The 21,237-nt window shown below is 43.0% G+C and overlaps 1 protein-coding gene across 1 annotated transcript in view; it reads left to right on the top strand.

Annotated features, from left to right (window-relative positions):
- spred1 (sprouty related EVH1 domain containing 1) overlaps positions 1-21,237 on the top strand; it is a 78,415-nt gene that overhangs the window by 49,947 nt on the left and 7,231 nt on the right. Inside the window, exons 3-4 of the mRNA XM_079573213.1 lie at positions 9,891-10,059; positions 17,386-17,432. Coding sequence (XP_079429339.1) covers positions 9,891-10,059; positions 17,386-17,432 — 216 coding nt within the window. The remainder of the gene's footprint in view (positions 1-9,890; positions 10,060-17,385; positions 17,433-21,237) is intronic.

Raw genomic sequence — 21,237 nt, 5'->3', positions numbered from 1 at the left:
TGGACCTAAAAGCAACTCTTACTTTGCAAAAATGGGGAGAGTGAGAAAGACATTTCAGAAGTGAATGATCAAGCTCCTCCCCCTATGCGCTCCAAAAAATGAATGTCTAGAATAGTTTAAATGTCTCAAATAGAGCAGAATATTTTGAATTTGAGTTGTTTTACGACTTAGTTGAGCATTTGACTAACGTTATTTCACTTGCTCTGAGACGCCTCTTGACTCCATTCAATAAATGTTGTCTTTTGTTCAGGTTGATTTATTTGCACTTGTCCCATTAGCAGTTTTACTTTGTTATTTCAAACAAGATGACCTTAGAACCAGCCTGAAATGTGATCAAGCAAGCAAAGTCATCTGGGTCAGATCAGGAAAAAAGTCTAAATGAGTGAAAATCGCTCAAAACAAAATGAATATTCTCAAATCAAGTGTGCTTGCAAGCCTTGATGGTCAATTATAGGCAAGCTATTAAGTTACGTTAAGGTGCTTTATTTGGCCCAATGAAATGTGTCTTCTGCATTTGTGTACACTGGGGCGACCTGTAAGGAGCAGTGGGCGACCGCGGGGCAGTGGAGTGGATGTGGAGCCAGGCTTATGGTCAGAACCTCCTGATGGAGGATTCACCTCTTACACTGCGTTCCAAATTATTATGCAAATGACATTTTTCTAAGATTTTCTAAATTGTCAACTCAAATGAGAGTCAGAATAATTTTTAAGTCTTTACCTGGTCGAGGATCATTTAAATGTGGTGGAAATATGTCCTGGTGATAACAGTATTTTTTTTCAAAAATAAATATAGTAAAAACCTCAAAATCCACTGTTCCAAGTTATTATGCAACTCATCGTTTCAATACATTTTAAAGCTTGTAATTAACTGAAAATGGTCATTTGTTGTATTTGTAGCATTAGGAGGTCATATTTACTGAAATCAAAAACTATTTCAATCAAAAAAATATTAACAGGTCAAGTTATATTTTAACATAGGAGCCCTTGTGTGATAGCAGCTTCAAAATTCTTAAATCCATTAAACTTGTGAGTTTTTGGACAGTTTCTGCTTGGATTTCTTTGCAGGATGTCAGAATAGCCTCCCAGAGCTGCTGTTTGGATGAAAACTGCCTCCCACCCTCAGAGAAGTTTTTTTTGCTGAGGCTCCAAAGGTTCTCAATAGGGTTGAGGTCAGGGGAGGAGGGGGTCCACATCATGAGTTTCTCTCCTTTTATGCCCATAGCAGCCAGTGATGCAGAGGTTTTCTTTACAGCAGGACATGGTGCGTTGTCATGCATGAAGATGATTTTGTTCGGGAAAGCACAGCTCTTCTTTTTGTAGCATAGAAGACAGTGGTCAGTCAGAAACTCCACATATTTTTCAAAGGTCATTTTCACACCTTCAGGGAGCCTAAAAGGGCCTAAAGGGGCCGACCAGCTCTCTCACCATGATTCTGGCCCAAAACATGACTCCGCCCCCTCCTTACTGACGTCACAGCCTTGTTGGGACATGGTGGTCATTCACCAACTATCCACTACTCCATCCATCTGACCATCCAGGGCTACACGGCCTCATCAGTGAACAAGACTGTTTGAAAATGAGTCCTCATGTATTTCTGAGCCACTGCAGCCGTTTCTGTTCATCAGCTTCAATTAACAGTTTAGGGGAGGCCCGGCACAACTGCAGCCTCTGGAGGGTCCTACACCTTGATGTTTGGGAGACTCCAGAGGCACCAGCAGCTTCAAATACCTGTATGCTGCTTTGTAGCATCTGTTCTCTTAATCTGATGTGTTTGTCTGGCAGAAACCGTCCATATTGTGCCTTTATCGGCACAAAACGGAGTGTGCTCTGAATCATCCACAAATCTCTTATCAGTTCGATGATTACACTTAATCTTTCATGAAATATCGAAGGTTTTCATACCTAGACCAAGGCATTCAACTATTTCATGCTTTTCATCAGCAGAAAGACCCGTTTTCTTTCCCATATTGCTTGAAAATGATGATCTGCTGAACAAAGTGGAACACCCTTTTTCAGTAGTTTTTCCCTTAACTGGGCTTAACCTGCAAACTAATCATCCCAGGTCTCTGAGATTAATGTCAGTGATTCATAGAGCCTCGAGACACGACACCATCCATGAGTTTCATTATTATTGTTTTTTTTTTAACCTTTTTGACACAAAAATCCAATTTGCATAATAATTTGGAACGCAGTGTATTTTCGGTTGATGAGGGAAACCAGAACCATTGACGTATTGCAATATGTTTAAAAACACAAAAACAAAATTGCTCCGGCCTATGACTGACTGTCGATTGTTTTTTGTTAATTAAAACACTTTGTTAAGCCGCCTCCTGAAACAGCTGTTCTGATATTGGCCTTTACAAAAGTCCTAATCTGAGCACATTGAAAACCGCCCGTCTTCGCAGCCGCCCCAGCGCAGCCGCCCCAGCGCAGCCGCCCCAGCGCAGCCGCCCCAGCGCTGCCGCCCCAGCGCAGGGGCCCCTGCGCAGCCGCCCCAGCGCAGCCGCCCCAGCGCAGCCGCCCCAGCGCAGCCGCCCCAGCGCAGGGGCCCCAGCGCAGGGGCCCCTGCGCAGCCGCCCCAGCGCAGCCGCCCCAGCGCAGCCGCCCCAGCGCAGCCGCCCCAGCGCAGCCTTGAAACACATGTATATTTAATCCCTCGTTACCTCCATTAATGACTTGATCCAGAAACTCTCACCGGGCGTTTAGAACCAGCGGTGCTCAAGTGTCTGCGCTGGCTCAGTGACACTCGTAGATCACATGTCATGGTGCCTTCAGCTGCCACGCCTCAGCCGCGGGGGTGTGCGCGGCGTGCACGGCGTGCACGGCGAGCACGTGAGGACCTCCGTCCGCAACAACAGTGTCATCTGTGCAAAATGATCATTAGTATCAAATGACTACATTTAGAAGCTGAAGTTAAGTGGGTTTCATTGTGTTCATTGCAACTGTCATTGCTGTAAAGAATTTTTTAAAACCCGGAAGACAAAACGCTTGGATTCAGTTAACTCCGCCCCCTCTCTCCACTTATACAACTTTACCATGGTAGAAAATACACAGCAAAAAGTTCCTTCACGATGCAGTTATAAGGTGTTGACATTTGCAACACAGCTTCATAAATGGCTAACACACACAAGCTAATATGCTAACACACACAAGCTAACACCGCTCTGCTCCATCGCTGTTCACATTATGGGACTGGCGTTGGTTATAAAAGTGAATCCACTTTGATTCTGCCGAAGGTTCACCAAACATCCATCAGAGACAGTCACAGAAAAACACTATTTGGGCTGATTATCCCGGAGAGAAATTCCAACTTCTGGCGAGTGTCCTCTTCTTCAGGAAGGTTGAATAAAGTCCCGTCTTCGTAGCCAAACGCGCTTTTCTCTGACATAATCGTTAAGTAAAAAAATGAACAGGTGTCCAGAGTGGGTTAGAAAGAGCTCCTTCTTTAACAGCTTCCAATGCAAACATGACATCTGTTCAGACACTCAGTGGATGCGTTTGTTTGAAATGAAGCCAAACCCACTCTGGGGGTGTTTTTGATAAGGAAATAGCACAACAACATGGTTAAAAGCTCCATAAAGTCTATTTTGTATGATATAGCCCCTTTAAGTAATTTGTATATTGCCAGATGCCACTACACCATAAAATCCCTGAGGCCTTCCATCTGACTCACATTTACACAAAATTTAACGCAATAGCCAAGACAATTAGGATATATCAATTCTTCCCATGTTGCGCTGCTCTAATGTGATTCTTGTATTAGTTTAGTGCGTTCTATTTGTCCATCCATCCATTTTCCTCACTTTTCCGTTTCTGGGTCGTGGGGGCAGCTGTTGGAGCTGCCCAAATCACACTGCACCAGCCCCTTATGGCTCCTCCTGCAGGGGGTGGGTCCACAGAAGGACGGCCTCACGATTAACCAGGTCTGTTGGTCTCTCGTAAGGGGCTTCTGAAGCGCTCTGTGTCTGACCCGTCACCTATAGGACCTGTTTGCCATGGGAGACCCTACCAGGAGCACGAAGCCCCCGACAACAGAGCTCCAGGATCATTCAGGTGCTCAAACCCCTCCACCACGTTAAGGTGGCGGTTCCAAGAGGGGGCAGGGCGTTCTATTTGTCTTCTCTCAAATGTTCATTCTCCTCACCATGAATTTTGATTTTAAAACTTAAAACACCTTTTAAGGTAAATGATTATGGCTCACCCCCTGACACTCACTTGCTCCAGCCTTCCATCACAGCGCTTCTGCACGCACACATTCACACATATGAAACCACACGTGCACTGTATGGAGCGAGAGAAACCTCAGAGTCTAATGGCCAGCTCTCATTTCATTGAATCTGCCTAGAGGAAGGCCAAGAGGCAGCCCCAGCAGCCTTGATTAATGATAGGCTTTCAAAGCACGCTGCTATTGCTACGCTTTGCAGCTCGCAATTCCCAAACAATTTCTCCCGCGATCCAACTTTTCGTCAGCATCTGAAACGAGAACCCCACCATTTAGAATGTGTTTTACAAATTATCCAGCAATGATTGCGGTTGTCTAACAGCGGAGGTAAATATGGTTCCAGTAGCTGGACTTTTCTCTAGATCCCGAGCTTTCAGTGCTTTTCTCACGTTACATTGTAATGATCAGCTGTGACACATTTACACAGCTCAAGGGAAGAGGCAGCTAAAGGAAAACACGCTGTTCGCAATGGACTCAGGGTCAGACTATTCGCTTTTCCACGCTCTAGTGTGTGCTCGTCCTCCAATCAATCATCAACATCTAATATCTTTTCATAATAAGCTTTAAGGTGTCACTACAGCAGTCTTTACCCTCTCTGTGCACTATTCTGCCACAATGCGCAAAGGTGGGGAGTAGTTACATTTACTTGATGAGTAAATTGTACTTTTAATTTTAGTGTAAAGATGCAGTACTTATACTACTTATACTTACTTAATGTTTTGATGTATTAAGTATTTAAAAGATAAGGCTTTATTGTTTCACTACAAACAAAGGCTTCTCTTCCAAAGGGAGTACATCTATGTACATGGACATACTAGTTCAAATCCGGCTCCAAGGACCATATTGACCTGAGTATTATTTTAAATCAGAATCAGAATAGTGTCTATTGCCATTTTTGGAGAACAGGTTCGCAAACTAGGATTTTTTCTCGGTATAATCGTGCAACATAAAACATATAACACAGAATGTATATTAAAAAAATGAGCTATAAAAACTTTAAAACTATCAGGCTATAAGGGCATGCATGAAGAAGATTAAAATAAAGTATAATGTATTTATTTGTTTATTGAACAGGCACACTGCACATTAATAAACATTTCTGTAAATGCACCAGAAGTAGCCAATAGGCTATTTTTCATCCATAGTTCCTGGACAGATGTAAATACTCTCCCTAAGAAAATAAAACATTCAAAGTCAGTGCAATAAAATACAAAGCAGGACACAGTCACTACACTACGCAGTTTAAATACAAATACAAAACAGTGCAAACAATAAAGGAGTCATACGATACATATACAGGCCGGGGTTAATGACTGCATGACTGTTGTGTAATGCAGTGGTTCTCAACCTGGGGGTCGGGCCCCCCCAAGAGGGTCGCAAGACAAATTTGGGGGGTCGCCAGATCTTGTAGATAAAAAACTATATATTTTATTAGCATATCAAATAATATTTTGCTGTAGCATGAGTGTCCTATTTTACCAAAGAGCCATTATTTGTTCTTAATTTGATTCATTTTATTTTAGCCATGTTATTTTGGTCTTTGTTTTTTTAGAATTATATAGGCTAATGTCCCTATTTCTCACGGTGTGACCGGAGCAGGGGTCACAAACCCCTTTAACTGTTTTAAAGGTTGAACCACTGGTGTAATGAACCAGTTGTTCAGATGTGTTTTAAACAGTCTGTATGTGGACGGCTCTCTGATGTTTGCTGGGATGGAGTTCCAGTCTTTGGCCGCAGTTACAGAAAAGGCGTTCTGACTAAAGGCACTTTTCCTAAACGGGACTATCCAGTCTCCTGGAGCTGCTCCTCTGGTCTCTCGCTGTGGAGATGTGGGGTGTCTGACGCTGACAAACTGACTGAGTGGAGGAGATGATTGGTTGTGGATTATTTTACGTATGAGGCAGAGGTTTGAATACTTAATGAGATTTTCCCAATTAAAAAGTGTGTGCTTTTGAAGGATGCTGCAGATATGATAATTGTTTTTTTGTCCAGAATTTCTATTGTCCGTTTGTAAAGTGACTCTACGGGCTTTAGTGTTGTTTTGTTTGCTTGGGACCTAGTTGTTAAACAGAAGGTTATGTGCGATAGGACCATGGAATTCATGAACATTTTTGCTGCTTGCAGAGAGAGTTGTGACTAGGGCTGGGTACAGTTCATATTTTTCCGATACCACTACTTTAACGATACCTGCTTTTCGGTACCGGTGCCTTAGCGGTACTTTTTTCGATACCTGTGTTATTTTAATTGAGTTAAAATAATGTGCATAAAAAGTATGGTTCAGGAGGAAGTCCAAACACGGCACGTCAGAAAACAGGAGCAGCAGCGTCACCTGGAACTTCATGTTTTTCTCAGAATTCCCACTAAAGCCGTGATAAAAAGAGAGTTGGGACATTATTCCCTCCTGAGCTGCAGGAACAGACCAGATCCACATCAGGACCGTTTACTGAAGATAAACTTTTCTAAACTCACTGAGCTGTTCCACAGTGAAAGCTCCTCACACGTCACAGATCTGTTACATAGTGAGAGCGCTCACTCTGTCACTGACAAAGCACCATAACTGTTCAAACATGGCTAATGCAGAGTGAGCGCTCACTCTGTCACTGACAATGCACCATAACTGTTCAAACATGGCTAATGCAGAGTGAGCGCTCACTCTGTCACTGACAATGCACCATAACTGTTCCAGACATGGCTAATGCAGAGTGAGCCTCACCTTTTACAGAGACAATCTGTGATCCAAACGCTCCGGTGCAGCTGGAGTTTAAACAACAGCAGTGACTTCAGGCTCTGCGGAGCTAAAAGTAAAGGTAAAGCTAAAGCTAAAGCTAAAGGTAAAGCCGAAGAGTTTCTTGTTGTCACTACCGTGTTGTCACTGCTTTTCTCTTTGTCTAAGAATCTAGTTTCTTATTCAGTCCTGGTTTAGTCCTGGTTTTTAACCAGTTTACTCTAAGTCCCGGTTTAGTCCTGGTTTAGTCCTGGTTTAGTCCCGGTTTAGTCCTGGCTCAGTCCGCGGCTCTGCCATCTCTGATAATGACTGAAGTGTGAGTAAGTTACAGCTTTGCTTCTGCATTTGTGTTGAAGCTGCTCATGAGTTCAGGCTTTTTTAGACTCACTGCGGATCATTTATTGACGTTTGGAGAGAAAAAGTACCGAAAATTAGCACCGAAAAAAAAAGTTTTTCGATACCGCCTCCTACCAGAGCTTTTCAGTCGGTACCAAGTAGGAACCGTTTAACGGTACCCAGCCCTAGTTATGACCTGATGAACTGGAAGCTGGAGATATTGAATTTGACTTTATTGCAGACTTTGTTAACTTGGGTTTTAAATGTTTGGTTTGAGTCTATTGTAGTACCAAGGTATTTGTATTCTGACACCACTTGCAACTTTTCACCTGCCATGTAGATATGTGCTGTTGTATTTTTGATGTCGGGCCTTGTGAAGAACATTGAGACAGTTTTATTGATACTGAGTTTTAACCAGGACTGATGTAACCATTCTGTAGCATGGGCCACAGACTGGGAGAGTTTGTCATGTGTAACTGTGTCATCAGCATACATTTGAATGGAGACATTGGAACAAACTGAGGGAAGGTATGAAATATGATATGATAAAATATGATAAAGACGACAACAATTTGACATAGAACAACAGCAGTATGGTATTCACAGATGTGCAGGTGCAGCAGATCGAGAGCAGTGCAAATGGCTGGAACAGGTTATTATGTTCTTGAGTCTGATAGTTATTGGATCTTGTTTTGTATGGGTCTGTATGGACTGTAGCCTCCTGCCTGAGGGGAGGGGGTGAATAGTCTGTGTCCAGGGTGAGAAGGGTCACGCCTCCGGGTTGTAGAGTTGTATAGGTCTTGGAGAGATGGAGCCCTCTCAGCAGCAGCACAATGCGCTGCAGTCAGTGCTTGTCCCGGTCTGTAGCGCCGGGAACCACACGGTGATGGAGGAGGTGAGGATGGACTCGATGATGGCCGTGTAGAACATCCTCTGCTGGGCCTTCTTGATGAGGGAGCTGATGGTTGGCTCCCATTTGAGGTCCCGGGCGATGGTGGTGTCCAGGAAACGGAAAGAGTCCACGATGGAGATGGGGGTGGGAGAGTTTGTCAGGGCCAGGGGGGAAGTCCACGATCATCCCCACTGTCTTCTGGGCGTTCAGCTCCAGGTTGTTGTGGCTGCACCAGGACACCAGCCACACCAGTGCACCGGTCCACCTCTCTCCTGTCGGCGACTCATCACATGAGGGCGGTGTCGTCCACAGACTTGATCAGTTTAACGCACTGGTGACTGGAGGTGCAGCAGTTTGTGTACATGGAATGAACTCAGGTCTAGGGCCGTTAAGTGTGGCATGGCAGAGACTTGCAGTGACCTAAACTTAAAGGTGCATTATGCAAGTTTTTATGTGGAATAAATAGTGGATATTTGTGCGTATTTGACCTTGTAGTGACCCACTGGCTGTATGAGTGGTCAGCATATCATCATCCATCAATCTAATAATAGCATATTACTTACTCCACGCTTTCTTAAACATAGTATTGTTTCTTACATCATCAAAATGCTTTAAAGGATCTGTATCATGCTATTTTAGCCATTCCAAAGAGGAGAGAAAACGGAGGAAAAAACTACTTCTGACGAGTGGCCTCTTTAGAAAGGTTGAATACACTCCCGTCCTCGTAGCCAAACACGCTTCTTTTTCTCCGTGACATGATCGTTAGGTAAGAATAAAGAACAGGTGTGTCCAGTTATAACGAGCTCCATCTTCAGCTGCAGCGCAAACATGACGCTCGGGGGTGTGTTTGTTTTGGCCTCAGCTGACCTGGAAGCACCTCGGGCACATCCTTTTTTTTCTTTTTCTCTCTTTGTTTCTCTCTTACGACAGAAATAATGAAAAAGCTGTTTTGCAAATTAAAATTAGGCTGTAAGTTATTACATTACAGACGTCGAGCACTTCCGTTCCGCTGTGACGACACAACTGAACACTCAGTCGTTCACCAGGAGAGGGCGGAGCCTCAGAGAGCAGGATTCAGGAGGATTACTGAGAGCTGCGTGAATGAAGCCACAAACCACTCTGGGGGTGTTTTTGATAAGGAAATAGCATAACAACATGGCTAAAAGCCCCAAAAAGTCAATTTTGCATGATATAGGACCTTTAAAGTTACTTAAACTGAATTAAATATGTATCATATGGAAATTCAAACAAAATATTGTCATTTGCTAAAAAGCACTTTATTTTCCCCAGCAGCGTGCACAGAACACGAGCATGCACATGTGACCATACCCCCCCTGCTAAACCAGTAAACCTAGGGGAAACACTTTCTTGTCACTGTTTTGTGGTTTTAAGTTGGGTTTAATTTTCCGTAGGCAAACAATCAATCCCCAGAATAACCGAGCGTCTTCTCTGTATCAGCAGTCATTGATTCAATGAAATGCTGTAGGCCTAAAGTCATGGGAAGCTGTGTCAAACCACATAGAAGAACTTTCACTAATTGACTTTAAGCTATGGCTAATAATATAATATAGCCTTTTTATTATGTAAGAATCCACGTCTGAAAAATAGAAATAGTATTATGTAAATGAGTCTCTGGGACTGGTACTCTAGTGATGACCAAGTATCGTGTGAATCTAAATGTGACCAGGAGTGACCGCTGGGTGGTTGTGTTGCAGGTGGTGCTGGAGTGCGTCCTGCAGACCGACGTGGTCTATAACAAGGTGAACCCCATCTTCCACCACTGGAGGATCAACAACAAGAAGTTCGGCCTGACCTTCCAGAGCCCGGCCGACGCACGAGCCTTCGACAGGGGAATCCGCCGGGCCATCGAGGACATGAAGCAAGGTGAGGCCAGATTCTGGAGGTGTGGTCACGTGACTAGCCTGTGTTATGCCATCTGAAAATGCAGATGTTTGTGGTTATTATTTCTGTACTGTAGTTACTAAGCAGATCCTTTGGTATCATTGCTGTCAGTAAAACTGTGTGTGGAAAGTGTGGACTTGTCAGATAAAGGACTTCAGTGCAACAGTATTATGGCTAAAAGGGATGTCAGTGCAGTGAAACATCCAACTCACACCCTAACCCCTCACTACATAGACCCGCACTATAGTTGACCCCCCCTCATTCCAATGGCCACTACAAATGTATCAAAACACAACAATAATTGCTAATAATGCCTTATTTCAAATAAAGTATAATTGGAGTGTTTCATGCACCTGTAGTCCTTTCTTTGTCATATTTGATGATTTTTAACCATATCATTTGCTCAAATAATAAATATCACTATTGACCTGTCCCTCTGACCAGTCAAAGCTCTGGGCCCTGTGCAATCTCAGGCCCCCCAGGTTGGGAACCATTATTGTAGACTATAGAGTCAAGTGCAATGTTTCCTACTTCCTCCTGAACCCCAGCAGAATGAGGGACTACAGCTACTACAAGTCTCTAAACTCCGGGAATCACGTATATCTGCCATAAAGACCCACCAAATTTAGGAGACAGTGGAATATTTATGGATAAATATCAATCGATCATTCAACAGGCGGCCATGTTGTCTCACCTGTGTCAGCTGCCCAGATAACACGCTACTTCCTCTGGAGATTGACATGACTGTGCATGTGTGTTTGTTTCTTCTTCTTCTGCATAAAGCACTCGGATTTGCTTTCCCACGTTTTGTTGCGTCATTGATAGAACCCTGGAGTGTTCTCCACATTTTCAAAAGCGTTCTAAGCAGTTCTGTGCCCAAAAAGATTGTTAAAACAAGCGGCTTTATCAAGTCTGTCCTGTTAATCCATTCGAAATCCAGTCGGTGTTTTCTTACATAGTTATGGTTTTAGATGATTCCCATGTTTCTGATGTCATATTTAGATAAATCGTGACAAGTTCCTGCTTCAGTATATCGAACTTCAGATTTTGTAATTGTGACAGGCCTACTCTGAACCCCCACTTTAACCGAGCACATTTTCGTCAGTTCCGCTTTACCCAAATCTAAAAGCTTCTGGACTGGAGAGCGTACAGCCTAAAAGCCCCATTTGAAGACCTAAGAAACTTCCTTGCATCGTTGCCACATTGTCGTAGACTATTTATGACACTTTTTGGTCACAGTTTTTTTGTTTTTTTCATTTCTCTTTTTGTCATCTTGTGTTTTTTGTTGCTTTCTTGTCATATTTTTGTTGCGCTTTTGTCATTTTTGGCAGCATTTTGATGCTTTTTTGTTGCTTTCTTTTGGACGTTCGGCTGTCTCTTCATTTGTACAGCAAACACAATAAACGCACTGACCGTGGGCTCCATGTGGGCTTCGTATGAACTTTGCAGAACTGCACACGATGTGTATGTCGTTTGTCTCAGAGATTACCCGGTTCTTTGGAGGGTGGAGGGGGGGAATAGCCTACACTGCGTTCCAAATTATTATGCAAATTGGATTTTTGTGTCAAAAAGGTAAAAAAAAAACAATAATAATGAAACTCATGGATGGTGTCGTGTCTTGGAGCTCTATGAATCACTGACATTAATCTCAGAGACCTGGGATGATCAGTTTTCAGGTTAAGCCCAGTTAAGGGAAAAACTACTGAAAAAGGGTGTTCCACTATATTATGCAGATCATCATTTTCAAGCAATATGGGAAAGAAAACGGGTCTTTCTGCTGATGAAAAGCATGAAATAGTTGAATGCCTTGGTCTAGGTATGAAAACCTTCGATATTTCATGAAAGAATACGCTTAATCATCGTACTGATAAGAGATTTGTGGATGATTCAGACACACTCTGGTTTGTGCAGATAAAGGCACAATATGGACGGTTTCTGCCAGACAAACACATCAGATTAAGAGAACAGATGCTACAAAGCAGCATACAGGTATTTGAAGCTGCTGGTGCCTCTGGAGTCTCCCGAACATCAAGGTGTAGGACCCTCCAGAGGCTGCAGTTGTGCCGGGCCTCCCCTAAACTGTTAATTGAAGCTGATGAACAGAAACGGCTGCAGCGGCTCAGAAATACATGAAGACTCATTTTCAAACAGTCTTGTTCACTGATGAGGCCGTGTAGCCCTGGATGGTCAGATCAATGGAGTAGTGAATGGTTGGTGAATGACCACAATGTCCCAACAAGGCTGTGACGTCAGTAAAGAGGGGGCGGAGTCATGTTTTGGGCCAGAGTCATGGGGAGAGAGCTGGTCGGCCCCTTTAGGCCCTTTTAGGCTCCCTGAAGGTGTGAAAATGACCTTTGAAAAATATATGGAGTTTCTGACTGACCACTGTCTTCTATGCTACAAAAAGAAGAGCCGTGTTTTCCCGAACGACATCCTCTTCATGCATGACAACGCCCCATGTCCTGCTGTAAAGAAAACCTCTGCATCACTGGCTGCTATGGGCATAAAAGGAGAGAAACTCATGATGTGGACCCCCTCCTCCCCTGACCTCAACCCTATTGAGAACCTTTGGAGCCTCAGCAAAAAAAACTATTATGAAGGTGGGAGGCAGTTTTCATCCAAACAGCAGCTCTGGGAGGTTATTCTAACATCCTGCAAAGAAATCCAAGCAGAAACTGTCCAAAAACTCACAAGTTTAATGGATTTAAGAATGTTTAAGCTGCTTCACACAAGGGCTCCTATGGTAAAATATAACTTGACCTGCTAATATTTTTTTGATTGAAATAGTTTTTGATTTCAGTAAATATGACCTCCTGATGCTACAAATTCAACAAATGACCATTTTCAGTTAATTACAAGCTTTAAAATATTGAAACGATGAGTTGCATAATAATTTGGAACAGTGGATTTTGAGGTTTTTACTATATTTATTTTTGAAAAAAATACTGTTATCACCAGGACATATTTCCACCACATTTAAATGATCCTCGACCAGGTAAAGACTTGAAAATTATGCTGACTCTCATTTGAGTTGACAATTTAGAAAATCTTAGAAAAATGTCATTTGCATAATAATTTGGAACGCAGTGTATGTATTTCATCCTTGGATACAGAGAAGGTGCATGTTTGGGCAGTATGACACACTGTTCCAGGAGCTGGAGAGCAAAAGCCACAGTAACGTGACTAACATTCGCATACATAGATTAAAAAAACCTGGGTGAATTGTTGCTACGCCTTTTTCCACCTGCACAGTGCTATTTCGCTGGAATCCTCTTTGTATTTTTCTGCTAAAACAGTGCAGAAGTTGGCCGGGGAGGGCGTATATCAGCTGTGAATCTGCAGCAGCTCCACGCTGCAGTCGGAGCGAGGCGGCACCAGAGAGAAAGGCAGCGAGCTGGAGCCGCAGACTCAATTTGGGCCTAATTATCGTCCAAAATGTTTTTTATCGGCTAATCGGTGATGGTGTCAAAACAGCCCATAATAACTTGCGTCCCTAGAGTAGAACAATGACAAAACACACCCTGCATGATGATTATTTTATGGCGTTTCACAAATTATATTTTGTACTTTTTTGTACTAAATACAGTGAGAAATATACACAGGGCACATGTGCAGACAAAGTTCCCAAACTTCAGGGCCCTGTTCTCCAAATGAGGTTTTTATTCCACTCTTTAACACCATCTCCACTTCAGGAGCTCCTACTCTGCTGGTTCCATTCAACAATACCGTCAGGAAATAGAGTTTATCTGTAGAGACCAAGTTTTCACGTCTGTTTGTTTAGGGACAGCATTAACCTCTGACCAAGTGCATTTTCTCCAGTTCAGCTTCACCCTAATCTGAAAGCTTCTGGACTGGAGAGTTTACAGCCTATAGGCAAGAGTGACTCCTCATTTGAAAGCTAAGACCCACAAAACAGATCTAAACAGATCTTTTTCCTTGTGTTGATGCCGTGTAGTTGTCACTTTTTAGACATTCTTTTCATTGCATTTTTGTCACATTTTTGTTGCTGTTTGGTTGCTTCTTTGTGTCTTTGTTATTTCATTTTCATCACATTTTAGCCACTTTTGAAATTCTTTGTCCCTTTTTTTGCTCTTATGTTGCGTTTTCAGCCTCGTTTTTAAGATTTGGGTAAAGCCGAACAGGGGAAAATGCTCTGGGTTCAGGCGGGGGCTTAGTCCTTTCTCACATTACTTCGATCATTTCACATTAGTACCAGATACGTAGAACCTGGAATGTTCCGCAGTGGAATGACCCCTCTCAGTAGTTTGGGTCCGTCTCCTGTTTCCAAAGGTGTCCTTCCAAGGGCGTAGATGGTGGTTTTGTGGCGTTGCGTAACAGCCCCCCCCAGGTACTTGTTCTGTATTCATGTTGCATCGCTCTGCTGCCGGGCCGGCCACGTCCTCACCGCCGAGAGAGAGAGAGAATATGTTTTTCCTTTGTTTTTCTTGTGGTCCGTGCACGCGCGCTGTGTGTGTGTGTATATATATATCGGGGTCTTGCGGTGCGCTGTTGCCATGGCGACGCTGGGCACACGGCGCTGGCGGAGTCGTGCTGCAGGAGGCCTGTTTTCTCTTTTGGAAAAGTGGAGGAGCACATCATCCGGCGCGGCAGCGTCACGTGGGGCCGAGAAGGAGATAGACGGGCAGAAGCCTGAGCGACGGCGGCTAGCACGCGCTAACACATTGCTAACACATGCTAGCACACGCTAACTGGTGTTCCTCAGGGGTGTGGAGACGCGCCGCACCGTTGCCATGTGGCGCTGTGCTGTGGCTGCTAATGAGTTCCCTCCTGTTTGAGAAGCACCGCAACACTCTCCTGTTGCAGTCGCTGGGGCGCTCCGTGCCAGGGGGGAATAAGTGCTTTTAGAGCTGGTGGGGGATAGAAATAAAAACATGGCTGCACACTACGCTGCCATATTCAATAATAGCCCTATTTCATTCAAAAACCAGGGCCAAAACAAGGCAATTCATGACTTAAAGTGAGCTTTTGCATGTTGGTAACTTGCTCTGTGTTGTAGAAGAAGACCAGTCTCAAGTAGATGACCTTGTGGAGGGTTGATATAGTGACTCGTGATCAAATCATTAATAGCTTGGCCAGCGTTTTTTCCATACTGAGATATGTTCTTACCTGAGCTGTGACGAGTTCTTTAGGACCTGTCTGATCTTCCCCCGTGCCTTTAGTCACGTAAACACAGCGCAGACGGCGTTAGCATTTAGCCTCTCCCTCTCTCCTCTATAGCTCCAAACTAAATAAATGGTAAGCGGATAAAAGGGGAACTATATTGTAAGGCGTAATAACACCAGGAGTAGTTCGAAATCTTCGCAGTAATCTAAACTTTACTGTGCGGATGCCAAACTACTCCTGGTATTATTACGCCTTACATTATAGTTCCCCCTTTTATCCGCTTAGAAAATCCACATAGTTTAATTGTGTGTAATTATACTTTGTAGTGGAACACTTCACGTAACCATATTTAAATAGGGGAAACGTGGAAGAGCTTGGTAGCTTCTATCTTGACCTGTTTTGGAGCTATAGAGGAGAGAGGGAGAGGCTAAATGCTAACGCCGTCTGCGCTGTGTTTACGTGACTGAAGATCAGACAGGTCCTAAAGAACTCGTCACAGCTCAGTTAAGAACATATCTCAGTATGGAAAAACGCTGGCCTGTTCCTTTAAATGACTTAGTGAAATGTGTTTTTCCTGTTAAAGGCAACAGCTTCTCTAAAAGCTCAGAACACTTGCTGATGTCACGTGGCGGCGCTCAAATTGCCTCTGTTATGAATCGTTACACCCGAGCGTGTAACGATTTCGTTAGGACTTTTGAACGTTCTGTTCACATTGATTATTTGAAATGACACATTTTGAATTGCTTCAGTTCCAAAAGAATTCTAGCACTGATTGGGACCAGATTGGAGATTGTGAGCTTTGTGCTTTCTTTAAGAATTGTATCGTCATGTAACGTGTTTTGGAAATTGCATATAGCTTATTGTGATATTACAGTAATCTGATATTTGATTGAGAAAATGCAGCGTGAGCTAAAAATGCACAAATCCATTTTTTCCCAAAGTGCCATCTGCACATTTGTTCCTCAGCATTAAACCTGCCCTGAGAAAAGATAAAGTCTGTGACATCACTGTCAGACGCTCCATGAGGACAAACGCATGGGAGAGGGGGCGGAGCCTGCTGCGTGTCCATGTGAGCACATGTGTGTCACGTGTAGCGTCTGTTCTCCGGCTCCGCTCACAAGTTCTGTCCAAACACTTTCTCCCATTTTCATCTGGTCTCATCGACATAAACGCTTAAACGTCTCGTCATGTTTTAGACACAAAGAGTTATTTTCAGCTCTTTGTTTTGTTCTCCTCATTTAAAAATGAAGATGAAACCAAAACAACCAAATGTTCTCGTTATCGTCTTAATTGATGAAAACGACACTGCGTGCCACAAGAACCAAAGACACTATTGATATATATATATTTTCTTTATTTTACTGCACCACATCCAGTATACTCATCGACGTGTTCATATTTTTATTTAGTCTCTCTTATATGTCATTTTAGTCCAAATTTAGTCAAATATTTCTCTTAAATTTGAGCTAAATTTTAGTCGACTAAAATATTACTTTGACTAAAATTATGACAAAATATTTGATCTGAAGAAATGACCACCATTGTAGACGGGTTAAAGCTACTTAAAGGAATGTTTAGTTCATAGTTAGCTTCCCACCAATGTTTACATGATATATTTGCACATAAACGATAATAGATACTCCTTTGGTTAAACTGTTCAGTAAAAGGAAATATTTCATCTGTATTTATTCTAACACATTCCGTCTGGTTCTCGTGAGGCCAATCTCGTGTCTCGTCTCATCTCATGGGACTGGTGACTCGACCCGCCCCCATTTGCAACAGTGCAAAGGAGCGTTCAAAGTATGGATGGGTTCGAATCCCAGCTCTGCAGTTAAAACGATGACCTCAGCACCAGAGCCAGGCATCGGGAAATACACTGTTGTTGGCTTTGATCACATTTCATTTGAATCTACTTCATGTGTGCCCTTATAGTTTTAAAGTCTTCATAGTTATTATTTAATTATAATTTATCTCAAGCAGCTTTTATGTTCTAAGTTTTCGCTTTCATGTTGCACGATCGCACCCAAGAAAATTCCTTCTTTGTGAACCTGACAATGGCAATAAAACCAATTGTGATTCTTTTTGACACGACTGCGATGCTGAAAAGACAGGCCTGATCTTCTGTTGACATAGCTCTGCCTACATGTCCAGTAATGAAGCGTTTTCTCTGTCCTTTACTCGCAGGCTGCCGCTCTTTCGATGAAGGCGACGGTCCAGACGATGGCTTACCAGTAAGTGACATAAACATACTCATAACTGCACCCTTGTACCAAAGTTACAACACAACAACACAAACAGACAAGTGCATGTTATTCCAGCCTCTCCTGTGTTTGAGTCCTGAGGATTTGAAGGAAGGCTGTTCTCAGAGTGACCTCGGCGCAGTGATGCATTCCACTATGACAACCATGTGAGAAATCTGGCCCTGGGGCAACATTCATTCAGGAATCTCCATGCAGCTTATGTTGTTCAGTGTCCACATGCAAGCGCACTCACAGGAGCTTGTTTCACTTAACACAACATTGTAGCTGCATGTCATAGAGCAGGGGTTCTCAAACGGTGGTGCTTTTGTGGTGCATGGAAGCAGTTTAGGTTAATGTCTAACTCTCAATTCTGTCAACTGGAAGCCTTAATACTACATTGGAAAACATCAACATCCAACAATACTGTCATGACAAAGATATTTTTCTATTGGCCATTTTTAAAATTCTTTTCTTTGCATTCTGCTTTTTAATGAAGGGTGGTGGTACTCTGCAGTTCAACACTTTCTTATTTGGAGCCAATGTTTAATCACCCTTTAGACCGAGTGTAGGCGCTCTGAAAGCCAAGTTAGTTTGGAGGTGGTGTGAAACGTTTGAAAACCACTGGTGATAAAAGAGCTATTTGAGATCAGGCCTAAAGATGCTGAAGTTCCTCTTTAAGGAATGGCTGTGAACGTACAGGAAATCCAGTGGCACCGCAGTTGCTAGGCAGCGAGAGGGAGGGGGGGTCAGAAGGATGGGGGGTGTTCACGAGCTTCAGTGGTGAGCCACTGACGGTGTCACCATGGTGATCTGGCATCCCAATGTTGCGGTCGGAGACCTGGGCTACACAGAAGGGGAAGTGAGCCTGAGAGCTAAGAAACAGCACAATGTCAGGCTGCGTTAGCTCCGTTAGCTCCGTTAGCTTCGTTAGCTTCTGATCTGACATGGCAATAAGGTAGACTCGTTATACTTGATTATTCCAGTCACTTTGTTTACTTTGATTGATTGTAAAGTTTAAAATGTTAGTCGTGCCCAAACTCCTAACATTCCCAATGAGTTTATCAACTTATTTCACAACTTTATGGGTCAATATCTAAAGCGATCAACTTTTCACCGTGGCCACTTATATTCAAGTAGTTTATTCACGAGAAATACACCACATATGATTAAAACAGCTGCTCAAAGACCTGTCGCTGAGGCTGTTCTTCTCCAACTCTCGCATTGTGCTCTATTTTGACCATTGCTGCGCAATACTTTATATTATATATATATATATATATATATATATATATATATATATATATATATATATATATATATATATATATATATATATATATATATATATATATATATATAGTGCACTATATAGTGCACTAAAGTGCACAGCTTTGGTCTGGCAGACACTGGTGTTGCACTTTAAGGAACTCAGACTGAGGTTTTACGTCTGTACGAGACACTTTTCAAGTTTTTCAGTCGTAATCATTTCTGTTTTATCATCAAATGGTATCTACTAAATCAAGAGAAAAATCATGAATAAAACGTATTGTTTAGGCTGAGTTTGCAAAGAATTCTTCAATCTCAGTCAGACGGAGGAGCTCAGTGATTTGGAGACATACTGTGGCTCCGGACACTGCTGACCTAAAATGATGACTTTGTCCATTGATGGCGCAGTTTAGTGAATGACGTCAGCGCTGATGACACGCCTCACAAAAGTCCTGTATGCTTCGTACAAACACGTATACCACTGATTACTATCACTACATTCCCACAGAACTCTTCTCAAGGGGAACTTTCAAAAGCTTTTTCTCACATATGATTGATCGTCCTAAACATCGTTCACAGCTTTGTGTAGAATTACTATCGACACAACATTTCTAACTACGCTAATCTTAACAACAGCGAGAGACAACTTTACTGGAGCCGAATCAACATGTGAATAATCCTTAACATGTGCTGCACATTTACCCACTCCCCGCTTTAGCAAAGACATGAATCGATTCAGATAGTTTGGTCCCGGGTTTGGTGTCAGTGGAGCTGGATATCGACATGTGAAAAGTATGAACATGGAAGATCGGCTAAATCAGACAATGACTCAGGCTATATCCACACCAACACCAAACACTTCATCTTCCAGGCCTGTGTGAGGCGCTGTGACGCTAACACAGGCATGAAACTGAAAATGGAACTGATTCAAGGATTTAGGATCTACAGAAGAGACGAGGAGGAGAGTTTATTCTTCAGACGTAAAAACCTGTCAGTGACTTTTCCTGTCAGTCCAAAAACACAGACTGACTCGTGTTTTTCTACTCGTCACCTGTGGCTTGTGGACGGCAGTGGAGCAAAGAAGGGCGGAGTCAAACCATCATAGATCCATGAGTCAGACTCATTATAAGGTCAGTAGATCATGGATCACAGACACCACTCTGGAGCTGTGATGTCACCGTTTTAGTCAAAGTTGTGGAGACGTCTTTGCGTTTGGTCCTCAGCTTGACTTCGTATGGACCGGGCCTTTATCGTTAAAGAGGGGGTATTATGCTTTTTTCAGCCACATAGCACCAGTCTATATCACACTACAATGATGACGAAACCTTCTGTTGGTCTGTCAATGCAGTAAATTAGAATAACTGCCTTGTATAAAATTGCTCTTTCAAAATGGTGGTAGCAAATGACTTGAAATAGGCCCCTGTCTCTTTAAGAACCTCTGACCCTTTCCGACACGCCCCCTCCACACGCTGTCTGTGGCATCACAACACTTTCTCCACAGTATTGAAACTACGATCGGTGCATTTTATTTTTTATTGTTGGAAAGGAGCTACTGTTTATCACTTTGTGAACAATGGCCACACAGGATATTATTTGAAGACGAACCTTCCACACCGGACGCTTGGAAGGGGCTCTTGCCTGAAAAATAACTGCTGTTTGGAGGCTTCTCTTTGTAACTGCCATGCCCTATGGATCTCTAACTATACCCCCATGGACGACACCAGGATCTGCAGGAGCCCATACGATTCAAAGACGGACATTATCTGTGCAGGTGGACAATGGTTTTTCGAGGTTACCCGTTAGCTTGTTATAATCGACTACAGCTCATTGTTGATGAAAAGTCTACAATAAACCACACATGTGTAAAGCCAGGCTCATTGTGTGATCATCGTAAAGGCTGCTTCAAGTAGTTGCTGCTTTATTGACGTTATTTGTGCATAATATGCTGCCTGTTTTCAATGAATGTTGTGAAGGTGAAGGTTGTTAGCTTGTCGCGGCTAATAGTGCCTTAGCTCCGGGAGAAACCACTCGGCTACGACTCACTGTAGATGAAATGTGAGCAATAAACTACGAAATCAACAAGCCAGGCTCCGTGTGTGATCATCATAAAGGCTGCGTCAAGCAGCTGCCTGTTTTAGTGACGTTTTCAATGCATAATATGCTTGTATTCAGTGAATTTTCCCGTTAGCTTGTTGCGGCTAGCTTGTTAGCTCCGGGAGAAAGCCACTCATCTATGACCCATTGTAGATGAAATGTGAGCAAAAAACTTCCAAATCAACAAGCCCGGCTCCGTGTGTGATCATTGTTAAACGGTTCTTTATGTGTGTGGTGGTTTTATTGACTTTATTTGTGCATATTTCTCGTTTCCACGTGATGACTCGAGGTTTAGCTTAGCATTAGCTTTCTCCGGAGGCTCTGTGCATCATCAAGGCCCAGCGCAGAACCAGTCACTGAAATAAGCGTTCTTGTCACCGGTTTGAATCCTGGGTGTTTCGGTAACAGAAACACTGATGTGTCTTTGTAAAAGTCT

Source organism: Gobius niger (genome assembly GCF_951799975.1).
Source record: "Gobius niger genome assembly, chromosome: 16".
Classification (NCBI taxonomy): Eukaryota; Metazoa; Chordata; class Actinopteri; order Gobiiformes; family Gobiidae; genus Gobius; species Gobius niger.
The sequence above is the reverse complement of the archived record's forward strand: the minus strand, read 5'-3'. Positions and strand labels throughout refer to the sequence as shown.